General features: G+C 47.3%; 1 protein-coding gene across 4 annotated transcripts in view; it reads right to left on the bottom strand.

Annotated features, from left to right (window-relative positions):
- The window catches only part of Arsg (arylsulfatase G), an 82008-nt gene that overhangs the window by 33461 nt on the left and 27199 nt on the right, over window positions 1–21348 (bottom strand). For 2 of the 4 annotated variants that reach the window (XM_006970467.4, XM_042283027.2), the window contains 6 exons: window positions 20689–20876; window positions 16364–16411; window positions 12434–12545; window positions 9647–9784; window positions 2563–2759; window positions 1156–1236 (listed from right to left, as the gene is read on the bottom strand). In XM_006970467.4, coding sequence (XP_006970529.1) covers window positions 1156–1236; window positions 2563–2759; window positions 9647–9784; window positions 12434–12545; window positions 16364–16411; window positions 20689–20876 — 764 coding nt within the window. Of the gene's footprint in view, window positions 1–1155; window positions 1237–2562; window positions 2760–9646; window positions 9785–10484; window positions 10655–12433; window positions 12546–16363; window positions 16412–20688; window positions 20877–21348 lie in introns of those variants that run through there. The other 2 variants (XM_042283028.2, XM_076543638.1) reach the window with 2 other exon arrangements.

Below are 21348 nucleotides of genomic sequence, written 5' to 3'. Positions count from 1 at the left end.
TTTATAACTTGTTTCATTCACTGAAAAATACTGAATATAAATATTTCCAAGTCAATAAATGTCCATCAGTTTACTGATTCTTTGATGTCCCTCTAAATGGTTAAGTCCTTCAAACACTCCCCTCGCTGAGTATTTGAACTGGATCCCGCTGGCTCTTTAACCTACTGCAACGTGCATCCGCACCGTGCCCTTGGCTGAATAACTCCCTAAAACAAATGCTTCCAGGAGGAGTCTGCGCATCAAAGGCGCATGGAACTTTTCAAACCTTTGCCCTGCACACTTGTCCCCAGTGTGGATGCTCCCTCAGAACATAAGGTCCTTCCTTGTTGGGAACTTTTCCAGACCAGATGGGAAGTGAGCATCTGACTCAAGTACATTTGCACAGAGCCAGAAATGGCCATAGGAGGCCGCCGGGTATGTGGGGAGAGCACCTACTTTGACTGTAGTGGCAAACCTGGTGTCTTCTCACCAACTGTGTGACCTTGGGCAAGTGACTCAATTCCTTTGGAGTTCTATCTTCATCTCTAAGTGAAGTCATGGCTAGTTACCTTCCACTATTACAAGGCTTACAGACAACATATATAACAGCCTTGCAGAGGGCCAGGCGTGGTGGCAAACACCTTCAACCCCAGCACTCCAGAAGCAGAGGCAGAAGGATCTCTGTAAATTTAAGGCCAGCCTGGTCTACACAGTGAGTTCTAGGCTAGCCAGGGTTACATAGGGAGACCCTGCCACACAAAACAACAGCAATGACCAATCCCAACCTCGCAGACTTATGCACTAAATATTTCTTGAATGGATGACGAGAACTAATGGTTGAATGGAGCAGTGTGGGGAAGAGAAGAAAAGGGGCAAAGGAAGAAAAGAGAGGCAGCCAAGTGAATGAAGGCAAAGCATACTGACTGCACAGTTTATGGGCTGGTTTGTCAGGATGAAGGAAAGAAAAGAAAGGACAGAAAGAGATGGTCCATGACGAACACACAATTTCTCTCCACCCCAATCTGTTCTTCTCTGAGAGTTGGTAGCTGGTGAGCCACTACATCTCTGCTTCATAACGGGCCAGGACACAAGATAGCTGTCCCCAAGACAAAACCCCACACCAGCACTCAGCTTCCCGAGCGGGATCTGATGCCACTGGATAAACTTCTCCAATACCTTGGCGGGTTTGCCAAAGTCCAAAGAAGGGACCCGTGCTGCCTGCCAGCTCACACTTCTGAGCCCATGGGCCGTTGTCACCTAGAAACCAGAAAAAGAAATGGGAGATGGTCAGTGGGTTCCTCTTTCTGACCCGGCTCTCTGGCCAGAACCCTGCGCACATCAGGGACTGGACAGAAAGGCAAGCATGATCCCTATATTTGAAGTGTTCCTCGTAGGAGTGGATGTCAGTGCCCGGCTACCCCATGCAGCATGGACCTCCTCCTTCCTATGCTTCCCAAGTGCTGGGCTTGCACATCACACTCAGCTAAAACTCTGTCTCAGTGATTCCATCTCTACTAGGCTCTAAGGGGGTGGGGGGAGGGGTTGGTTGCCCTGACCCAGTGAGCCCCAACCTTAACTTCTGCGCTCACATCCCATTCAGGTGGTGTTAGCAATCCATGACTACCATCATTTGTGTCAGCCCAGCCACTGTTCACTAAGCATCCTTGATGGACCTGGAACTCCAGTACATTGTCTTTCTACCTTACAGTACACAGTGGGCTAGATCCTACTCTCCCATTAGCATATATTGAGAACCAGGTTTCAACTTGACCCAAAGCAGCTGCCACTTCAACAGAGACCTGAGACACAAAATATTGGTGTAACAACCCCCCACATACACACACCTTTGGATTTTTCTGAGACAGTCTTGTTGTATATACCCCAGACTATCCTCCTCAAATTCACTCTACAGCCCACCCTAGTCTTAAACTAGAGATCTTCTTGCCTTAGACTCTGAAGTGCTAGAATTCTTTTGTTGTTGTTGTTTTAAAGATTTATTTCTTTAATGCACATCGGTGTTTTGCCTGTACATAGTCTGTGTGAGGGTGTCGGATCCCCTGGAACTGGGGTTACAGACAGTTGTGAGCTACCATGTGGGTGCTGGGAATTGAACCTGGGTCCTCTGGAAGAGCAGCCAGTGCTCTAACCACTGAGCCATCTCCCCAGCCCGAAGTGCTAGAACTCTATGGAGTGCTGTGTACCATGCCTGGCTGTATGTGAGCCCTTTAAAGGGATCGTTAATTCAGTTCTGGAGCCACCTGACTAAAGATTCGGCCGGTAGTAACCACTATCACTGGGACCAGGGAGGAGATGGTAAAGGACTACGCAAGTTCACAATGTCAAAATCACTCTTAAACAAGCAAGAGTAAATAGTCAGCAGGCCCTAGTCAACATCTACAGGGCCAGGAAAGTGCATGCTCTGTCAGTACAAATCTTCCTCCATGACTCAATCATGGAGAATAGTCAATAGACAACACGCTCAGCCCCTTCCCTGTTAAAGACGTCACATGACCAGACTCTGCTCTCCAGAGACCCTGTGCGGTTGTCTACTAGACCCCAGCCAGGTGGACATTTCTACTTTACCTGTAAACCAGAGGAGCGTGTTTTCTTTTGCCACGTGGTCCACCTTGTCCTTGATCCGCCCTACCAGACTGTCCATCTCGTGGAGACTTGCGTGGTACAGCCGCTGGCTCCGTGGGTTTTCCAACGGTGGCGTCGCAGACAAAGGCACATGCATGTGTGCCAGGCCCACATAGAGCAGGAAGGGTCTTCCACTGGTGCTGGAAGAAACGGGAAAACGCGGAGCCTCTGCAGGGGGCTGCTCTAGTCTGGGGTCTCAGCAGTCCCTCCTGACCTCAGAGAAAACCCCACCACAGGACCTGTCCTGCAGGCTCAAGGATAATGCATCTGTCTGCCATCTTCTAAGGAAATGTGGAAGTCATCTGGCTGGCCGGTCAGAGAAGTACCGCACTGTAACGATGGCTCATATTCTGTGTAATAAGAGCTATTATACAGAGATGTTGTCTAAGACCATCCTCAGGGTAAAATCCCATTTCCCCTTTCAGGGAATGAATCAGAAACTGAGAGGGATCTAAGGACTCCTTCTGGTTATGCAACTAGTAGAGACAGTCTGGATTTCAGCTCATCTGCCCAGAGCAAACCTATGCTCTTTGCTGCACATCAGAGGTCAAGTGTCCTGATCACTGTGTTAATTCTAGTGGTTCTCAACCGTCCCAATGCTGTGACCCTTAAGTACAGTCCCTCATGTTGTGGTGACCCCCCAACCATAAAATTATTGCATTGCTACTTCATAACTGTAATTTTACTATTGTTATGAATCGTAATGTAAATATCTGATATGCAGGATATCTGAGATGCGACCCCTGTGAAAGGGTTGTTTGACCCCCAAAGGGGTCACAACCTACAGGTTGAGAACCGCTGTTCTAGAAGATACAGCCACAGGGATATGTGTGACCACAGGGGACATTTAGATCAAGGCTCTATTCTACACTAAACCTGGAAAACGTGTGATGAAAGGCTTGAGGGAACTGGGGTGGCCTCCTAGCAAAGACTCCACAGGGGCAGGCCTAACTACTTGGAAAACTGAGATAAAAAAGATCACAAGTTCAAGGCCTGACTGAGCTACATGGTGAGTTTAAGACCAGCCTAGAAAACTTAATGAACCCTTGTCTCAAAATAAAAAGGAGAAAATGGCCTGGGGATATAGGTAAGGGAATAGTATGCTTGCCTAATATACAACAAAATCTGAAATTTAACCTCTAATTCTACTACCCCATCTCATCCAACCCTGACGCTCTCTTCTGGCCTCCCCAGGTACTGCCCATGCATGGTGCACATACATACATGCAGGCAAACACTGATACACACAATAGAATTTTTTTTTTTAAAGCTGTTTGTTGCTAACTTGAGTTTCTTTTTTCTTTTTTATATCACTCGATGAATTTTGGCTTACCATCAGGATAGACTTCCCAATCACTTCTAAAATGGTGTTAAACATACTTTTGCCACTTTGTACTACATATCCGTGTGAAGCAGTATTTTCAACATGATTATAAAACTGTAACATCAATGAGCTCTGAAGAGGCTCTACACCTTGGAGGATTCAAATCTTCATGTAAAAATAAACAAGCATATTTCATCTTGAATGAATGGTAAAATTACATGTGTGTCACAGAATTGTTGGAAAATAATCTTTTTATGATTTATTATCAGTACACGTTTAGTTTATGTGCCTATTTTATATACCTGAGATATTGTAAAAATTTCTTGGGGTGGGGCTGGAGAGATGGCTCAGTGCATAAGAATGGTTAGCTCTCCTGCAGAGGACCCAGGCTTGGTCCCTAGCATGCATACTGGGCATCTTACAACTGCCCGCAACTCTCTCTCAGTCCATGGCACTGATAACTCTTGTAACAGACTTCCCACTCCCCAGTAATCCATTGCAGAGTCCTCTTGACTCAACACCTCCCCTATTCTAAAACTTAACAGTGGTGCAAACCTGTCATCCAGCACTCAGTGGGTGAAGGCAGGAAGACCAGAACTGCAACGTCATGCTTGATTACATAAGGAGTTCAAGGCTAGCATATGATATATGACCCTGTCTAATAAAATTAAACAAACGAAAGAAAGAAAGAAAGAAAGAAAGAAAGAGAGAGAGGGAGGGAGGGAGGGAGGGAGGGAGGGAGGGAGGGAGGGAGGGAGGGAGGGAGGGGGAGGGAGGGAGGGAGGGAGGGAGGGAGGAAGGAAGGAAGGAAGAAGGAAGGAAAGAAAGAAGGAAAGAAGGAAAGAAGGAAAGAAGGAAAGAAAGAAAGAAAGAAAGAAAGAAAGAAAGAAAGAAAGAAAGAAAGAAAGAAAGAAAGAAAGAAAGAAAGAAAGAAAGAAAGAAAGAAAGAAAGGTGAAGAGTATTGCATGGTGACCATCCAAGGCAGGGCATCACTCTGACTGCTAACAGGCTGTTTGTTCATTTACTCAGAGATCCATCATTCATCCCAGAATTCAAACAGGAAAAAGAAGAGGGATGGAGATGGGTGGACAAATGGGACTTCAAACTGAGTCTAGAACCCTGTCTGCTGGCGCTGGTGGCATCTGGGATGGGAAGGAAGATGGGGAGGGAACAGACCACCATGGTAGGAGTGAATAGGGAGTGGCAGAGGGTAGAGAAGGTAAGAAAGGGGGCAAGTTTTTCAGAAATTCCTTCCCTGGGGAGATATAAACAACGTCTGATCCCTCCTTATGAGATCACAACAACAAACTAAAATATGATTTCACCGAAGATCACCCTGGGGAATGCACAAGTGTATTGGGCTTACAGAACATGAGTGGAGTTGCCTAGAGCAGTGAGGGTGAACCCCAAAGTAGCTGAACTGGAAAGTCTTCACCTAACATGAAGATGGCTTCCCCACATCACTGTAGACGGTACCCATCTCAGTTTACCTCCCAAGCCTACATTCCAGCACCTTCCAAGACGTTGAAGCCATGTGTAATTGGGGCAATTCCCACATACAAACATCTGGGGAAAGCTGCTGGAATCTCAGGTGGCCTCCTCACCCCTCCTTCTATGAGAGAGTATCAACAGTGAGCCCATTCCTGGTGGCCTCTTGCAAGTAGACACAGCTGATCTGAGGAAGACAGTGGCTGCTCTGCTCAGAGCACCACGTTCTGCAAAGGCAAATCAAGCAAAAGACAGGACTTGGCAAAGCTTGGGCTCCAGCTCTCAAAGGTTCGGTTTTCATCTAGGCTGCCAAACATAAACTTAACTTACTTAAAACATAAGATTTTTATGTGCAGATGTGATTTTCTTTAGTAACTTGATTGTGCAGTTTGCAAATATAATGACAAGTTGTGTCAAAAAATTGGACATGTCTCATGTGACTGAGGGTCTTGAATCGTAGGGGACATAGATACATAATCCATAACATCTGCGTATTGACTACATACCAGATTTCCCAGAAGACTCTGGTTTCGAACACACCAAGTCAACATCTATTCTTCTGCCCAACTCACCCACCTTACTCGCCAAGCCCTCTATTCTCTATTCCCAGGCAGCTGTTGTCTTAGCCAGTTACTACTGCTGTGATGAAACACCATGACCAAAAACAACTTGGGAGAGCCGGGCGGTGGTGGCACATGCCTTTAATCCCAGCACTTGGGAGGCAGAGGCAGGTGGATCCCTGTGAGTTTGAGAACAGCCTGGGCTACAGAACGAGTTCCAGGACAGGCTCCAAAGCTACACAAAGAAACTCTGTCTCGAAAAAACAAACAAACAAAAAACAAAAAACAAAAAAAAAAAACTTGGGGATTAAAGGGTTTATTTGGCTTACACTTCCACATTGCTGTTCATCACTGGAAGAAGTCAGGACAGGAACTTAAACAGGGCAGGAACCTGGGGGCAGGAGCTGATGCAGAAGCCATGGAAGGGTGCTGCTTACTGGCTTGCTTCCCATGGCTTGCTCAGCCTGCTTTTTTATAGAACCCAGGACCAGCAGCCCAGGGATGGCACCACCCACCATGGGCTGGGCCCTCCCCCATTGATCACTAATTTAAAAAATGCCCTCAAACTTGTCTACAGCCTGATCTTATGGAAGAAGTTTCATAATTGAGTTTCCTTCCTCTCAGATGACTTTAGCTTGTGTCAAGCTGACATGAAACTAGCCAGCACAGATGTGAGCAGGTCCAGGGGACTTTTCTGTTACAGTGAGGAAGTCATGGATGGATTTGCAGGTCAAATCTTAAACCTGCACGCCCTATGATTACCTTCTGAAAAGTTAAGAAGCCAACGGACTCATTACCTTTAGCTTTAAGGAATTGGCCAACTCTTCACTTTCTTTGTTTGCTATGGAGAGAGCATCAGAGATCTGTCTCTTAATGAGTCCCTCAGCTGATGGGTGTCAGGCTGCACCACCCCTGCAGAGCAAGCATTACACAGTCCCCAGCCCCAACCAGCTGCCATGCCTCCTGTCAGAAGGCTGAGACCGCAAAACAGCAGGAAACTGCCCTCGCCAACCACAAAGCATCTGCCTGTCATAGGGCAAAGGGATCTAGAGCCGTTTCAGAGCTGCAGGAAGCCGGGAGATGCTCAACCTTCCAGATCATAAAAGCTCCATCTATACCAGAAATCTGAGAAAAAACCACTGACAGCGTTTCTCAGTAAAGTCTGGGGAATTATTCAGATGGAACCTCTAATGTCCTGGGAGGCTACTCTGAGATCTGGGCCTGAAGTAATGGCCTGTATTATGAAGAGCACATACAGACAACTGAGTCTATTTCACTGCTACTTCTGCCCTCCTTGATGGTGTCTCTAGACAAGTCCAACATGGCTGAGCACAGGCTGTAGGATGCTGCACAGTCAGGAGCTGGTCTGCTCAGCCATCCACACATGAAGTCATTTGAATTCTACACGAGCAGGCAGCCACAGGGCACGTTTGTGTCTTCTTGCTACTTCAGTGACAGCTGTAAACCTAAGAGAAGCTTAGGACCTCGGGAGGAAGATTAAATCAATCACACTTCCAGTCATTCTTTCAGATGACAGGACAAGAATGGACAACGGCCACCCTCACACACAGTGGTATGGACAATAGCCACCCTCACCTCAGTGGTGTGGACAACGGCCACCCTCACGCACAGTGATATGGATTTTGTTGTCATTTTTACTTTTTGCTTTTTTTTTTTATAGGAAGGTTTTTTTCCTTCTTCTTCACATTTATTTTACAGTGTTCTGTCTGCATGTGTCCCTGCAGGCCAGAAGAGGGCACCAGATCTCATTATAGATGGTTGTGAGCCACCATGTGGTTGCTGGGAATTGAACTCAGGACCTCTGGAAGAGCGGCCAGTGCTCTTAACATCTGAGCCATCTCTCCAGCCCTACTTTTTGCTTCTTTGAACATTAATTTAGTTTATTCAGAAGTGTCATGGTGTGTGGAGGTCAGAGGTCAACTTTTGTGAGTTGTTTCTCTCCTTCTACCCATACGGTCCCAGGGATTCAAGTCATACTGCCAGGCTTAGCAGCAAGTAGCCTTATCCACTGAGCTATCCCTGACCCTCTTTTGGTTGTTTTTAATTAGTAGTTTCTACATTTAAAGGCTGTTTCCTTTCTCTTCCAGAAACTGGAAAGATCTGATACCCCAGGCTCACATTCCAGGCTCACCTGTCATCAATGGCTGGAGTTAAGTAGCTACTGTTTACAACAGATGGGGTATGTGTGCCCCATGTTCAACCTGTTTTCCACTTTTTGAAAGATTTTTTAAGTTCTGTATTATGTGTATGGGTATTTTGCCAGCATGTGTATCTCTGCACCACATAGGTGCAGTGCCCTTGGAGGCTAGAAGAATAAGATCTCCTGGAACTGGAGTTACAGGTGGTCCTGAGCCACCATGTGGGTGCTGGATATTGAACCTGGATCCTCTGGAAGGGTGGCCAATATGCTCAACCACTGAGCTAGCTCTTCAGACCTGCTTTGTGGGCACTGTAGATGTGCACATTTGGAACCCTGTGTGTGAGACTGGATAACAACCCCCAAACATACCTGAAGTCTAGTCTCTGGAATTGGAGAAATTCACCTTCCATGGCAAAGGGGACTTTACAGGTATAATTATGTTAAAGATCTTGAAATGAGATGTCTTGAGATTTCCTGGTTGACTTTTTTTTTTTTTTTTTTTTTTGGCTAGCCATGAATTCTGCCTCCTAAGTTCCTGAGTACTGGACTTTGTCACATCTGGTTTCTGATTGACTATTAATAACTAGTGTCCTTAGAAGAAGGCTGGGCAGCATGACACATCCCAGCATTTGGAAGATCAGAAATTTAAGGACATCCTCGTTACATAGCAAGATAGAGGCCAGCTTGGGCTACATGAGTCCCTGTCTAAAAGAGGAAGGGTAAGAGTGTTTGAAATAATAAGGAATCAAAAGAAGCAGAAGTTAGAATGATGTGGCCATATAAACCAAGGAAAGCCAGCAGCCATTAGAAGCTAAAAGAAAGCCAGACAATGATGGCTCATGCCTTTAATCCCAGCATTCAGGAGGCAGAGGCAAGTGGATCTCTGAGTTCAAGGCCAGTCTGATCTACAGAGTGAGTTCCAGGACAGTGATGTCTGCACAGAGAAATCCTGTCACATCAAACAAACAAAAAGAAAGAGACAATTATTTTTGGAGACTCCAGAAAGAATAAGCCCTGTTCACACTTTGATGGTAGCCCTCTAAGCCTGGCTTCAGGCATCTAGCTTCCAAATCTGAGAAGAACTTACTACGGTTACTATTAGTTTTAGTCACCATTTTTGTGATCATTTGTTATAGCAGCAGTAAGGAACTCATACTGCCTGTTAACAAATGAATGCAACAAATACCCTGAATGCAGTGGGCAGGCCCTGCCCTCAAGGAACTTACACTCTAGCAAGAGAAGAAAAAAATGCCCACAACCATGGTGCTAATCAAGGCAGGACAGTCAAAGGCCACAGGAAGGAACATACCTGAGGAACTTTGAACCCAGGCGCAGAGAGTCCATTAGGAACATCCACGTTATTAGCATATGGGAGACACACACACACATATACTTGTTGAAGCATGACACTCTGCCTCAGCCCTGAGAGGCCTGGGGCAGGAGGACTTGGTGTGTGTGGAGGAGGGGACAGGAGCAGGCACTGCGCCCCTTACCTTGCCTGCTCAATGAACTCTGCCGCCTTTTCTGCATACATTCGCGCAAGGCCACTCAGGTTCACCGGCTGCTCCACGATGTTGAGGTTTTCATAGAGAGGAAGGGCCACATCTGTGTAACAGTCCCTCTCGGGGCTCCTGCGTGGAAAACACAGCGAGGGGAGCACTCATTTTCACATCCTAAATAGTCACAGAAAGCCTTAGTGCTGCGACACACACAGATGCAAAACACGAAATAGCTGGTCCCAAGGGATTCAGCAGATCAGTCATGGCTTTTCCCTTCCCTTTGAATAGACGCTTATGCTCCTTGGATGAGCCAGCCACCCTGTAAAACTTGACGAGATACTTCTGAGCCTGGGACATTACAGTTCCCATTTTGCAGAGAGAGACACTGAGGTCTGAACAGGTTAGCCCCATACATAGCCCACCAGCACTCCCACAACTGGTTCTCTCCACTGTCCCGCCTCAGTGATAGTATGTATGGTGAGCAACACTGGGTACCGCGGGTGCCGTCCCTGACCAGGATTTCATGCGAGGGGGGGTGGGGTGGGGATCTGATAATAGGGCGGACTGTATCAGATGGCCTTGGGTGGTTTTAATTTTGAACCATGTTTGAAAAGTTTGAAGAAACTGTGTAGCATTGAGTACAAAAAAAAAAAGGAAATCAGAAGGCTACCAGTTCTTGGTGAAAACCAATTCTACCTTAGGAGGGTAAAGTCAACCTGACCGGCTGCTGCCTTGTGGCTGTACACCTCCTCCCTTGGCCACGATCTGGAATAAGTTACCTTCACTCCTGGACTTTACCCCTGTCTAGAATAAGGTCACCTGTGCCCCTCACAGGGGATGCCTGGAGGACAAATGGTAGCTCTCTGCCCTGGTCATCACCAAGAAGTGGGCGAAAGGACAGAAGTCCTGCAGCATCACACATGGCCTCCGGAGGACAATTGGAGAGGGCCGGGGACATAGGAAACTCCGCTCCACCTCCGTGCACATCTCCCTGCTGGAGAAGGCATCGAACAGAGGAAATCATTGCCAAACACTTTTTTTTCTTTTTTCTTTTTTTTTAGGAAGCCACTGCAGCTGAAAAGATGGCTCAGCGGTTAAGACCACATGTTGTTCTTACAGAGGACCCAAGTTCAGTTCCCAATACCCACAGGAGGCGGCTCAAGACCACCTGTAATTCCAGCTCCAGGGATCTGACACTGGCCTCTTTGGGCACCTCCTTTCACATATACAAACCTACACACAGATGCACACACACATACACAAAAATAAATCTTTACAAAAATAAAAAGTTGTTATGATGTTGGCTCGGTTATTCTGTATTGTTGCTGGAATGTTCAGCTTTTTATTGCCTTGATAGAATTTCACTGCCATTCCAAGTCTACGCCAATGCTTTCAATTCTGTTTTATTGTAATATAGATTAATGGTGAGAGAAGGAATGGGGGTGGGGAGAAAGGGAGACATTGGTTGAGATATCTCATGCCATTGTATGGCCACATGGGATTGTGGGTGTGACCCCCCAGGCCACACACAGCTGTGTAAGAAAGGCACCAAGACACGCCCCAGCCTTTCACACTGTCACCTGCCATCTTACTAAGCACAGACTGGGGAGGGGGTCTGTTTCTTCATGTCCTATGTGCACCCAGGTGATGATATCCACAACGCTGGTCCAGCAACCATGCACTGAGAAGCAAACCTGGAGGACATGGCCCTGGACTCAGACTGGAATCCGGGTTCTTATCTCCCGCCGTCCCTGGTGTGACCCAGGCAAGGCAAACTGGTCCCGTGGATTACAGGCAAGGGTGAGGAGTGCCCAGAATGTAACAACTTCTCAATAAATAACCATTTTTATATTAACTATTCTGTGATTAATGAGGCAGTTGAGACGTTCCCCAGGCAGTTGAGACACCTGTGGCCCAGGGAATAACTACTGGGGAGGCTCTGACAGGGAGGAGCACGGGACCAAGCCAGTTTGTTACCTCAGTAAGGCTTAGCAACTCTCTCTCTCTCTGTCTCTCTCTCTCTCTCTCTGTGTCTTTATCTGTGTATGTCTCTCTCTGTCTGCCTCTCTGTCTCTGTCTCCACTCATCTGTGTATGTCTTTCTCTCTCTCTTTCTCCCTGTCTCTCTCTGCCTGTGTCTCCCTCTCTGTCTCTGTATCTCTCATTTTCTTTGTCTCTGTCTCTCTCTGTGTCTCCCCTCTCTATCTCTGTGTATATGTCTTTCTCTTTCACTGTCTCCCTCTCTCTCTCTCTCTGTTGTCTTTCTCTCTCTCTCTCTCTCTATATATATATATATATATGTATATATATGTATATATATATATATATATATATATATATATATTCTTTCTGTCTCTGTGTCTCCCTCCTCTGTCTCTGTATATGTATAGCAGTCCTCTCTCTCTCTCTCTCCCTCTCTCTCTCTCTCTCTCTCTCTCTCTCTCTCTCTCTCTCTCCCCATGTCTCAAGTCTGGGCCAGGGAAAGTCTAGGAGCAAAGCCAGCAGGCAGAGGAGGGAGGCCCCACCTGTGTGAGATCTTGGCAGACACAGGCTCTCCCCAGGTGAGCTAAACAATTCAGAGATTCTGGAAAATTCCAACAGGAAAAAAAATTATAATTCCCATCTTTGCATTGGGGCATAAATTAAAAAAACCTTTTGCCCTGAATGCATTCTTTATCTTGTGTGCTACCTCAACTGTCCACGTCTGTCTCACTCACTTATTCTAGAACTGCAGTCTCCACTTTGACTTAAAGCTCACAGTCAATGCATGGTACATTCTTACCTCCATAGGCCATCGCTCTGGGGACATGCTGGACAAGGAGGGTGGTTGTAGCCGGGGGTGTCAGTACAGCCCATGTCATGGCTGTATGGGATTCCAAAGTAGTAATCAAAACCTGGAAGAGGGGCAACAGGTTAGCACCCCCACTCACTGCTGCTCAGCACGCCTGCCCTCTCACACGCACAACAAAATTTAATTTCCTGTGATTTAATATTACGGTGCTCTAGAGTGTGTAATTAAAAGAGGATTTGATTAATATCCCTTTGAAGTATGCAAAGAAAATCACTTTGCGGGGTGCTGGCTGTAAGACTAGCTTTGTGAAATGTCTTGTGATGAAAGTTAGCCTAGATTAGGAGGAAGTACCAAGAATTGCTGACCATCTAACATCCTCTAAAGTTATGAATACATGTGGTAAGTACTTGATTTAAAAAGAAAAAAGAGATCCACTGCATACATGGTAGTTTAAGGGATCAAAATTCTGCTCTTGGGAAGCTTTCTATGTGGGGCCACTAAGATGGTTCCGGGGGTAAAGATCCTTGCCAACAAGCCTAATGATGTGAGTTCAGTCTCCAGAACTATATGGTAGAAGGAGAGACTTGAGTCCCAAGAGTTGTCTATTGTGGACTATTTGTTTAACAATGTAAAGATGTGTTCCATTGCCTGCCTAAGGCATCTGATTGGTCTAATAAAAAGCTGACAGGCCAATAGCCAGGCAGAAGAGGGATAGGCGGGGCTGGTGGGCAGAGAGAATAAGTAGGAGGAGAAAAAGGGGAGGGAGAACAAGGGAGAAAGAAAGGGAGATGCCTGGGCCAGTCAGCCAGGCAGCCACCAGTCAGACAGACACAAAGTAGGACAAACAGAATGAAAGAAAGGTTAAAAAAAAAAAAAAAACCAAAAAAAAAAAAAACCTGGAGCAAAATGTAGATGAAGAGAAACAGGTTAATTTAAGTTATAAGAGCTAGTAGGACAAACATAAGATAAGGCCGAGCATTCATAATGAATAAGAAGTCTCTGTGTCATGATTTGGGAGCTGGTTGGTAGTCCAAAAGAAAGCATGTTACAGTTGTCCTCTGTCCACCCCCCACATGCACGCTACAGCACACACGTGTGTATGCACACACAAAATTAAAGTAATATAACATTTATAACAAAGAAAATAAGGTATTTTAAGCCATGAGAAGTGGATGAGTCAGGCATAATCCCAGCATAATGGAGGATGAGGTTGAAGGAGCCTGAGTTTGGGGCCAGCCTGGCCTATGTACTGAAATCTTGGCTCACCACGAGAAGGGTCAGAGGAGGAAGATATTCCCAGATGCAGTGGGTGGGGTGGACACAGCAATAACATCTCAACACGCCTCCTAAAGAATGAGTGTCTGAGCCAGGACTTCAAAGGCTGGGAGGTGGGATGGGCTGCAGGAAGAATGTGAATGCTGACACCCAAACTCTCTGTGTCCGTGTTTTCTGTCATTGTCCCTCAGCCCGTCTCTTCTCCAGCTCAAGCTCCAAACTGGGCCTGACAAGCAGGGAGGGTGCCTTGCCTCTTCAGCCCCTGCATGTGCCTCTGGCCTGCTCCATTGGCACATTTCCTATCCCGTTTCTCACGTGACTCGTACTCTGGAATGCCAGTGGCTTGCCTGGAATCGCCTGCTCTGCAGCTCTTACTAGTGAAGCTAGAGAGAAGCAGTCCCGCAGAGATCTAGTGCAGTTCCCATAAAATGCCCCTCTCCTCACCACCTCCTGCTAGCCCCTCCCTCTTTCTTTCTCGTAGTCCATCCACAGCCTTTAGACTCTGCCAGCCTGAATGACAGGCTCTTCCCCTTCGCACTGCATTCCTTAAGCTGGAACAGTAGACAGACCCTCATCGACCAATAGGAGGTTTACATCTCATTTAGCTTTAACTGTCAACCTGACATAGCTTAGAGTGACCTGAGAAGGGGGAGGGGTCTCAATGAAGGGACCTCCCAGATCAGACTGGCTCGTGAGTATGTTGCCAAGCAACTGTCTTCTATGCTCATGGATGTAGGAAGACCCAGCCCACTGTGGGCAGCACCATTCCCTAGGCAAGGCAGGTAGTTTCAGGCTACAGCTAACTAAACACAGGTCTGTTTAGACTTTAAGGTCCTGCTTTGACTCTCTTCGATGACGAACTATGACCTGGAAGTGTGAGCCAAATAAACCCTTTTCTCCCGGAGTTCCCTTTGGTCATGGCATTTGTCCTAACGGCAGAAAGGAATCTAGACTAGTATATATAGAACGGCTGGTAAATGTTACTAGTACTGAAGAAAACCTGATAGCTCCATGTCAACCTTATCTGTACAAATAGATTTGAATACCTCACAGGTAAACGACAGAACCCTCAGCTGTCGTCATCTGTTGTCACGGTGAGTAAATGCTTCAGGTTTTGTTGGCAAGAAGTCTCTATGATGGTTTCTGAGCTCTGTCACTGTAGCATAAAACCCTCATGGGCAATAGGCACAAAGATGAACATGACTGTTTCCAATAAAACTGTACCGACAGAAACAGCTTGCTGGATTTGGCCCACGCTGTCTGTATACCACCTCCTAGTTTAGATTATCAACCGCCCTCAGACCCCAGAGTTAGTGAGAAGCCTCTGTGCTTACTGGAGCTCTGGTCTCTGAAATAACCAAGAGTCACAGGGCGAGTATGGATGCATAAGAGGGATGGGTGATGTTTGATGATCCGTGGTGGGCTTGGAAGGGAAGAAGGGGGGTTCATGGGAACCAGGACAGTGTTCATGGGCAGAATACAACAAGCAGGAGGGGACAGGAGGGGGCAGCTAAGAAACCCCACAGCGCCCAAGCAAGAAGGCTTTCAACACTATGTGATGCAAAGGCAGCAAATATGTGGATCTTTCTTCCCACTTCCCACTCCTGGGTCAGACTCACAAACCCATCATGGACCCTCTGCCTCTAAGCAGGGTACAGTCTAGTATGCCTTTCTGCTCAGGACTCCAGAAACAGTGCTCAAGATGTCACCAACAGAGCTAATCCAACCCCTCATATGTGGAGAGAGACCCACTTTCTGGAGTAATTTTTGGCCAGTGGACACAGGCTTGGTGTTCCTTCCCTCCATCGGCCATTTTTAAAAGGCACGACTCCATCTTCTGCCCTCTGTGTTCCTTTAAGAGGATCCTTCAGGCACAATGCAGCCCTTTGCACAGTTAGGGAGAGACGCTGAGGCAAGGTGAGGGAGGAGTTTGCAAAACAGAGACTGTCTCTGAAGGAAAAGGCTGCCCAGACAGACAGGCGTGCGTCACAGGTCAAGGGCTGCATGTGCTGACGTGGTAAATGGCTTCTAAGGGACAGTCTGCGGATTCCCACGAGCAAAGGGAAGGGCTACGGCAAGGGCAGAGGCACAAGCTACAAACTGGAAAGAACACTCATACTTGGGCAAATCTGACATTCAGAGAGTGTGTCACCGAGTGATTAGAGAATCCACTTTGACAGCCTGGTCTTGACCTTCTTCTCCAGGGCTGAGAGGTCTGAGGATGCAAACAGCTGCAGGAAGAGGCCAGGAGGCAGCTTCCTCTATCAGGGTCCATGACACAGGTCTGTGCTCCAGCAAACCATCAGACCTTTTTTTTTTTTTTTAACTTCTTTCTACCTGCGCCATCAGGGCTTCACAGACTGTTCCCTAAGGCGCCAAGAACTGGGAGATGGAAGGAAATGGATCGGTCCACAGTGGACTGACTAGTCTTTTGGGTAGACAGACAACAAGACATAGGACCAGAGAAGTTTCTAGAAAGAGATGTGAGGATGTGGGCACTGATACCCTGCATGTACCTAAGTGACTTTTGAAGCAAAGATGTCCTAACGTAGAATATCTCCAGGGATACAATGGTTTCAAATGCTCTTTTACACAGGGGTCCTTATTTTATCGTTTCCAGGGAACAAACTCCAAAAGAATTCTTACCACGAAAATTGGGGTGATAAGGGCCATGGTGCCCAAGATGCCATTTGCCTGTGGAAAGAAAGAGAGAGAGAGAGATTCAGATGGGGCTCTATGGAAACATAGACTTTCCAAGAAGCTAATCACATACTAGGTTCCCATCAGCTTCACACTCCGTGAGGACAAAGAGAGCCTGCCAGTGCTGAGTTTTGCTCTCTGGGACTGCAAGGGATCCTCCAAGGAGACAGGAGGCAAGCAAGGACTGGATGACTCAGGACCACATGGGAAAGATGAGCTGGGGCTAGTCTATCTTCCCAGCAGCCCAGTGATGCTGCCCAGCTGGGCCTCTTCCTTCGCAAGGAGCACATGACTTGTGAGGTCCTGCGGAGCATCCTGCAAAGATGAAGACAGGTGCTGGTCCCCACCCCGCCTGGCCTCAGCATCTCTGGGCATTGTCCTCGGCGGTATGCAGAGGCCAGGGCACGGGCCACTTCCCCTAGTAGCTCTAGCACTGAGACACCTGCAGGGCAGCAAATGAGAAACTCGGCCACCTGCAGATCCTGCTCCACCAGCGCATCCGTTCTGAGGAAATAATTGGGTGATGTGGGGCAGAGCTCTGACGCTGTGGGAAACTCTGATCAGCTCGTTTGCTCTGTGGACGGGATCCCAGGAAACCATTGCCAAGGCAAGCCGGCCAGAGATGTAAAATCAATCCAAAGATCTAAACTGTGGCGACCTTTGACAACATGAAGGAAGGAAGGAAGCCAGCAAGCAGACACAGGCGTGTGACTAAGTAAACTGTTTGATGTGGCCTTAATAGAACACAGCCAAACTACCTTTTAAAGAAAACACGCAGAGCAAAAATTAACAGCCTGGGAATCAAGATGAGCATCTATATGAGTCCATGATCCCTGTCTCGCAACTGCAAACTGCTGTGTTTATTGAAGAAAGGCTCTTACTACGTAGCTCAGGCTGGCCTCAGGTTCCAGATCTCTTCTCTACCGCCATGCCCAGCTCTGTCCTGTGGATCTAAAAAAACAAGTTTTGTTTTGTTTCCAAGGCAAGGTTACTTCTTGTAGCCTTGGTTGTCCTGGCTCTCGCTCTGTAGACCAGATTGACCTCGATCTCACAGAGATCTGCCTGTCTCTATTGGGATTAAAGGCATGTACCACCACCAAAACCAAAACCCAGCTGAAAAGCAAGCTTTTTAAAGGAAAAAATTAAGGATAAGTGCAGTGGTGCAGACCTTTAGTGCCAGCACTCAAAAGACAGGGGCAGGTGGATCTCTGTGAGTTCCAGGTCAGTCTACACAGTGAATTCCAGGCCAGTCAGGACTACATAGTGAGACCTTGTGTCAGAAAAGAAAAGAAGAAGAAGAAGAAGAAGAAGAAGAAGAAGAAGAAGAAGAAGAAGAAGAAGAAGAAGAAAGAGAGAAAGAAAGAAAGAAAGAAAGAAAGAAAGAAAGAAAGAAAGAAAGAAAGAAAGAAAGAAAGAAAGAAAGAAAGAAAGAAAGAAAGAAAGAAAGAAAGAAAGAACTGAGGGAAGCCTGGGTGTGACTCCAGTGCCCAAGATACTGAGGCTGAAAGTTCAGAAGTCAGATAAGGTTATATAAGAGTTCAAAGCCAGGCTACACAGCAAGCCTCTGTCTGAAATATATCATCATATATAAAATATATTGTATATATTTTAATATATTACATTAATATATAATATAAATTAATATGAAGAGGGAATGGGTAAAAACACATGAACACATGCAAAGAGCCGAAGTGGTGCTGAGCACTGTGAACAGCCCCCAGAGCCCTCTGGTGGGTTTCATTCATAAGCAGGTAGACGCCTTATCTTCTTCAGGCTCACCAAAGGTGCAGTTTGGGGTGGGGGCGGTGGGGGAGAGCTACACAGACACCTGGGATCAGTCGCATACTTGGTGTTTAAAGGCAAAAAGGAACCACAATACCAAAGCAGGAGAGAAGAGGCCAGGCCCCCTGCTTTGTATGAGGCTCTAGCATCAGACAGTCCAGAGCTGAAACCCATCCTGGCTCTAGGGATAACATGGATGTATCTAATAGGTCTATCTAACAGGCAACCCCCAAGGGGAGCTTCATGTGCCCTCTTGGTACTGATGACAGCGTAATTATACCTCAGGGTAGGAGCAGGGAGGAGTGCCGTAGTTAGGGTTACTATTGCTGTGCTGAAACCCCAGGACCAAGAGCAATTTGGGCGGAAAGAGTTTGTTTGGCTTACACTTCCACATCATTGTTTATCACTGAAAGAAGTCAGGACAGGAGCTCAAACAGGGACCCGAAAGCAGGAGTCAGTGCAGAGGCTTACTCATCATGGTTCCCTAAGCCTGCTTTTTTATAGAACCCAGGACCACCCGCCTAGGGCTGGCCCCATCCACAATAGGCTGGGCCTTCCCCTATGCATCATTAATGAAGAAAATGCCATGGCTGCTGGGTGGTGGTGTTACACAACTTTAATCCCAGCACTCGGGAGGCACAGGCAGGTGGATCTCTGTGAGTTCAAGACCAGCCTAGTCTACAGAGTGAGTTCCAGGACAGCCACGTCTGTTACATAGAGAAACCCTGTTTTGGGATAAACAAACAAACAAACAAACAAACAAACAAAAACCCTTACAACTTGATCTTACAAAGGCATTTTCTCAATTGAGATTCCCTCCTTTCAGATGACTTTAGCTTGTGGTCAGGTTGACATAAAACTAGCCACATAGGAAGCTAGAAAGAGAAAATAATCTTTAATTGGTCCCTTCTTCCGCTAACTGGGGCTTCTCCTTCTGAGTCAATGAATGTTGTCCTCCGCCTACAAAAGAACTCAGAGTGGGGAAGGAAACGCCAGAGATGCCAGCCCTTGGTCTGTGATGCCAGCCCTTGGTCTGTGTTAGCAACCTCCTCCAAGTGAACACAGAAGGCTCCAGAGACCAGAGTCTCATCCACAGGGACCCTCGCTGTCACATGCCTGCTGGCACACCCTCCCTTGCCTTTTCACTATGGGAGAGACACGGGAATCCCACTGGAAGCCGGTCTTTGAAAGTAAACAACAAGCACAAACAGGCTGAGGAACCTGGAGGAAGTGCTGGGTGGTCTCAGCATCTGGGGTCAGCTCCTGTGCAGACACAGACACCACCTGTCTCAGGCAGGAATGTGAAGCCAGTGTCCTCAGGTTCAAGACATAGTTCTCTGGCTCCACAATAGGAGAATAATAATCCTATGTAAATGAACGGATCTCTGGGGCCAGAACACAGACCATGCTGAACAAGAGGTGCCTTAAAAAATGTATACAAGGAGAGGAAGCCTGGAATTCTAGCACTCCGAGGCTGCAAAGAGGACTGAATGCTTGGGGCCAGCCTGGGCTACATAGTAAGACCCTGTTTCAGAAACAAACAGAGCTAGGGAGGCAGTTGGTAGAGTGCTTGCCTAAGTTCCATCCCCAGGACCACGTAAAACCGGACACAGGAGGATCAGAAGTTCCTTGTCATCCTCAGCGGCCATCTTGGAACACATGAGACTGTTTAAAAAAAAAAAAAAAGAGGAGGGAGGGAAGGAAGCCAGGAAGGGAGAGAGGGAAAGACACAGTTGAACAACAGGAACCGCCTGCTGTTTTCCTGTCCTGTGTCCATGTCTTCTAATAAACTTTGGCAGTTTGGCGGGGTGGGGGCAGGGTTAGGACTGTTTGCTACAGAGACAGCACCCAGCGTAGTGTGCATTCTAGGTAGGTGCTTCACCACGGGCTCACTTCTAGCCCAGAGCCGTGAGTTTGTTCAAGATGGCCATGCCCAGGGCCAAGTCAATTATTATAATCAGTTTCCCAGCCTTCTTTGCAACCTAGCAGCCATGTTACCCAACTCTGGACGGTTCGATTTAAGCCCAGTTGTTAGGCGGGAAGGATTCTTATCTTAAACAAAAGATTCCCTTTACTGGTAAGGATGGGTGGGTACATGCGGCTGGGACCCGTTCCTTCTCTTGCCCCTCCTTGAGCCTAATTCCAACCACGGACCCTGAAGCTGAGGCAGGCACTCCAGCCACAGGCACAAGAACAAAGCCACATGCTCAGGATAGCAGCAGAGGAGTCCGAAAAGCTCCCAACGGTATCCTTGAGCGTCTGGCCGAATGGATGCAATCACTTACCACAAAGCTTATTATCATGGGAGGAAAGAGCTCTATACACGTTTCCAACCACTGCCAGGTCGTCCCCGTTACGGACAGCTAGCTGAGAGCATTCGTACCGTACGTACCCAGCAAGAAACCAACAAAAAACGCAGATGCCCGCGGAAGAGGCAGCAGCCGCCCAGAGACTCTGAGATCTTGAAGCAGCTCCCCAGGGCACATTACCTATCATGGCAGTGGCATAACCAGCCCGCTGCAGCACCTCGGCCAAGGTGGTCTCGTTGAGAGGCAGCCCCCCTACAGACGTGACGGCAAAGTTGTGCGTGACTCCGTTACGTAGACCCAGCCGGCCAGTCAGCAGGGAGGCTCGCGAAGGAGAGCAGGTGGAAGCCGCTGCGTGGAAGTCTACGAACCTACAAGGAAAGGGCACCAGCTCAGGACCTGGCCAGCTACAGGAAGCCAAATGAAAAGGAATGTGGGGCGGAGGGGCGCAGGGGGAGGGGGTAATTGGGGACTGGAATGATAGCCCTGAGAAAAACACTTTAGAAATCACCCGGTGGTGTGCGCAAGTTGGGAAGAAAACTAGTCCGCGGTTAACTCAGGTTGACAGGGCCAATCCTCTTTATTTACAGATTTTGCATGTCAAAGTCACTCACTTCAGGGAGTTTTTGAACCTCCAAATTAATATGTGAGCCAGTTTAGAATTATCCATGGGTGGAAACAGACATGCAGGAGAGATGAGTCAGTGATTAAAAGTACAGACTGCTCTTGCAGAGGACTAGAGTTCAGTCCCTAGCACCCATGTTGGGCAACCTGTAACCCCAGCCCCAGGAAATCCAGCACCCTCTTCTGGCTTCCATGGGCAATCGCCCTCATGTGTAAATA

This window comes from Peromyscus maniculatus, chromosome 8 (genome assembly GCF_049852395.1).
Source record: "Peromyscus maniculatus bairdii isolate BWxNUB_F1_BW_parent chromosome 8, HU_Pman_BW_mat_3.1, whole genome shotgun sequence".
Classification (NCBI taxonomy): Eukaryota; Metazoa; Chordata; class Mammalia; order Rodentia; family Cricetidae; genus Peromyscus; species Peromyscus maniculatus.
This window is presented reverse-complemented; position numbering and strand designations above follow the sequence as displayed.